The sequence below is a fragment of the Habropoda laboriosa genome, unplaced genomic scaffold (genome assembly GCF_001263275.1).
Source record: "Habropoda laboriosa isolate 0110345459 unplaced genomic scaffold, ASM126327v1 scaffold804, whole genome shotgun sequence".
In the NCBI taxonomy this organism is placed as follows: domain Eukaryota; kingdom Metazoa; phylum Arthropoda; class Insecta; order Hymenoptera; family Apidae; genus Habropoda; species Habropoda laboriosa.
In genome coordinates this window covers 325714-329228 of record NW_017100896.1, presented here as the reverse complement: position 1 = coordinate 329228, position 3515 = coordinate 325714, and the positions used below count along the sequence as shown (strand labels likewise).

Here is a 3515-nt window from a genome sequence, read left to right as displayed (position 1 = left end):
TAATTATATATTTTATAATTTGATATTCTTTTTATTTAGGGTACATTCCAATTCGTACTCCCGCGAGAAAGCTTACTGCTACACCAACGCCAATCGCGGGCACACCACAGGGGTTTTTTATCCAAACCGAAGATAAAACTGCAAAATTTGTGGACAATCAACCAAAGGGAAATTTGCCTTTTATGAAACCGGAGGACGCACAATATTTTGATAAGTTATTGGTTGATGTTGATGAGGAAACGCTTAGCCCCGAAGAGCAAAAGGAGAGGAAGATCATGAAGTTACTGTTAAAAATTAAAAATGGCACACCACCAATGAGGAAAGCTGCCCTGCGACAAATTACTGACAAAGCAAGAGAGTTTGGTGCGGGTCCATTATTTAACCAGATACTTCCTCTCCTTATGTCTCCTACTTTGGAAGATCAAGAACGTCATCTTCTTGTAAAAGTTATCGATCGTATTCTTTATAAACTCGATGATTTGGTCAGGCCTTATGTACATAAGGTAAGTTTACAGATGATATATGATATTTAAGTTTTCTTTTATTCACTCTAATAAATGTAAAAATACTATTTGTGTTCAGATTTTAGTGGTTATTGAGCCTTTACTCATTGACGAAGACTACTATGCTCGTGTAGAAGGCAGAGAAATTATCTCTAATTTGGCAAAAGCGGCTGGTTTAGCGACAATGATTTCTACAATGAGACCAGATATTGACAATATCGATGAATACGTACGTAACACGACAGCTAGAGCATTCGCTGTGGTCGCGTCAGCGTTGGGAATTCCTTCCTTACTTCCGTTTCTTAAAGCCGTGTGTCGCAGTAAAAAATCATGGCAAGCCCGTCACACGGGTATCAAAATTGTACAACAAATTGCTATTCTAATGGGATGCGCTATATTACCACATTTGAAGAGTTTAGTTGAAATTATAGAACACGGTAATTAAAATACTACAGTCTGTTAAATTATTACATCTTAAAGAACAATTGAAAGAACATTGATCAACTTACAGGTCTGGTTGATGAGCAGCAAAAAGTTCGTACTATCACCGCGTTAGCAATTGCTGCTTTAGCTGAAGCAGCTACACCTTATGGTATTGAAAGTTTTGACTCTGTTCTCAAACCACTTTGGAAGGGTATTCGTACACACAGAGGAAAAGGTCTTGCTGCGTTTCTGAAGGCCATTGGTTATTTAATTCCTCTTATGGATGCCGAATACGCTAATTATTATACTCGTGAAGTAATGTTAATCCTTATTCGTGAGTTTCAGTCACCTGATGAAGAAATGAAAAAGATCGTTTTGAAAGTAAGTGCCTCAAGCAGTAATAACAAGTATAATATTAAGTTTCATTGAATTTAAAATAAGATAAGTGAATGTTCACATTAGGTAGTAAAACAATGTTGTGGAACGGATGGTGTTGAAGCGCAATATATCAAAGACGAAATTCTTCCACACTTCTTCAAACACTTCTGGAATCACCGAATGGCTTTGGATCGTAGAAATTATAGACAGGTATGTATTACCTATATTATTAATAAATGTATTAACAAATATTACACACTTTAGAAATTCAATTTTACAGCTTGTTGACACAACAGTAGAAATTGCAAACAAAGTTGGTGCGTCAGAAATTATAAACCGCGTGGTAGACGATTTGAAAGATGAAAATGAACAATATAGAAAGATGGTTATGGAAACTATTGAGAAAATAATGGGCAATTTGGGAGCTGCAGATGTCGATTCTCGTTTAGAAGAACAGCTCATAGACGGTATTTTATATGCTTTCCAAGAACAGACAACGGAGGTTTGTAATATTTACAATTTCTTCATAGTCATTAAAGTTATACATACGTCATAATGAATTTATTGTATTTATTTAATTATGTAGGACGTTGTAATGTTGAATGGTTTTGGTACCATTGTAAACACATTAGGAAAGAGGGTAAAAGCATATCTTCCACAAATATGTGGTACAATATTATGGAGATTAAATAACAAATCTGCAAAAGTAAGACAACAAGCTGCCGACTTAATATCACGAATTGCTGTCGTCATGAAAACTTGCCAAGAGGTAAATTTTTTGTTGTGCTACATTTTCTACATGAAACTTTTATTATTATAAAGTGATACTTATTTCTGTTTTGTCTGTAGGAAAAATTAATGGGTCATTTAGGTGTTGTGCTTTATGAATATTTGGGTGAAGAATACCCTGAGGTATTAGGTAGCATTTTAGGCGCACTGAAAGCTATTGTTAATGTCATAGGAATGACAAAAATGACACCACCTATTAAAGATCTACTACCACGACTTACTCCCATTTTGAAAAACAGACACGAAAAAGTCAGTATTATTTATCTTTATATTTAAAAGTAATATTAACAGTGGATTATTGTATAATGAAATTTATCTTGTTTAGGTACAAGAAAATTGCATTGATCTCGTAGGTAGAATCGCAGACAGAGGACCTGAATATGTGTCTGCCAGAGAATGGATGAGAATATGCTTCGAACTTTTGGAACTGCTCAAAGCTCATAAAAAAGCGATCAGAAGAGCTACAGTAAACACGTTTGGTTATATCGCAAAAGCAATAGGGTAATTATAAAATAAAATATCAAATTTATGTTATGTATTGTGTTGTAAAGATATTTCTAAACTTTTGTTTTCTTTGGCAGCCCTCACGATGTATTAGCAACTCTCTTAAATAATCTAAAAGTACAAGAACGTCAAAATCGAGTGTGTACTACAGTAGCTATAGCTATCGTTGCTGAAACCTGTAGTCCATTTACGGTACTTCCTGCATTAATGAATGAATACAGAGTACCAGAATTAAACGTACAAAATGGTGTATTGAAATCTCTATCCTTTTTATTTGAATATATTGGTGAAATGGGGAAAGATTACATTTACGCTGTTAGTCCGCTATTAGAAGACGCACTTATGGATAGGTAAAAAGAAATCTACAAAGATTTAATTCTCTTCACGGAAAGTTATAATTCATTCTTACTTCAACATTATTACTATTATAGGGATTTAGTGCACAGGCAAACTGCATGCGCTGCCATTAAACACATGGCGTTAGGTGTTTATGGATTTGGATGTGAAGATGCGCTGATACATTTACTGAATCACGTGTGGCCCAATGTTTTTGAAACTTCGCCACATTTGGTACAGGCATTTATGGATGCTGTGGATGGTTTACGTGTTGCTCTTGGACCAATCAAAATATTGCAATATACTTTACAGGTATGTAACTTGATACATTGTATATATATTAAAGTAACAGTATTTTATCTTTTGTTACTTTAACTTCGATAATATTAAATTAGAATTTTAACAATAACACTATTTTGGCAGGGATTATTCCACCCGGCACGAAAAGTTCGAGATGTATATTGGAAAATTTATAATTCTCTTTACATAGGTGGACAGGATGCTCTTGTAGCTGGCTATCCTCGAATTATGAATGATCCAAAGAATCAGTATATTAGATACGAATTGGACTATGTTTTGTAA

At 34.4% G+C, this 3515-nt stretch overlaps 1 protein-coding gene across 1 annotated transcript in view; it reads left to right on the top strand.

Moving 5' to 3' along the window:
- LOC108577501 (splicing factor 3B subunit 1) overlaps positions 1-3515 on the top strand; it is an 8182-nt gene extending 4667 nt beyond the window's left edge. The window contains 11 exon segments of the mRNA XM_017940660.1: positions 40-503; positions 583-940; positions 1015-1307; positions 1389-1514; positions 1585-1806; positions 1891-2073; positions 2154-2342; positions 2419-2594; positions 2675-2947; positions 3029-3245; positions 3357-3515. Of these exon segments, the coding sequence (XP_017796149.1) occupies positions 40-503; positions 583-940; positions 1015-1307; positions 1389-1514; positions 1585-1806; positions 1891-2073; positions 2154-2342; positions 2419-2594; positions 2675-2947; positions 3029-3245; positions 3357-3515 (2660 nt within the window).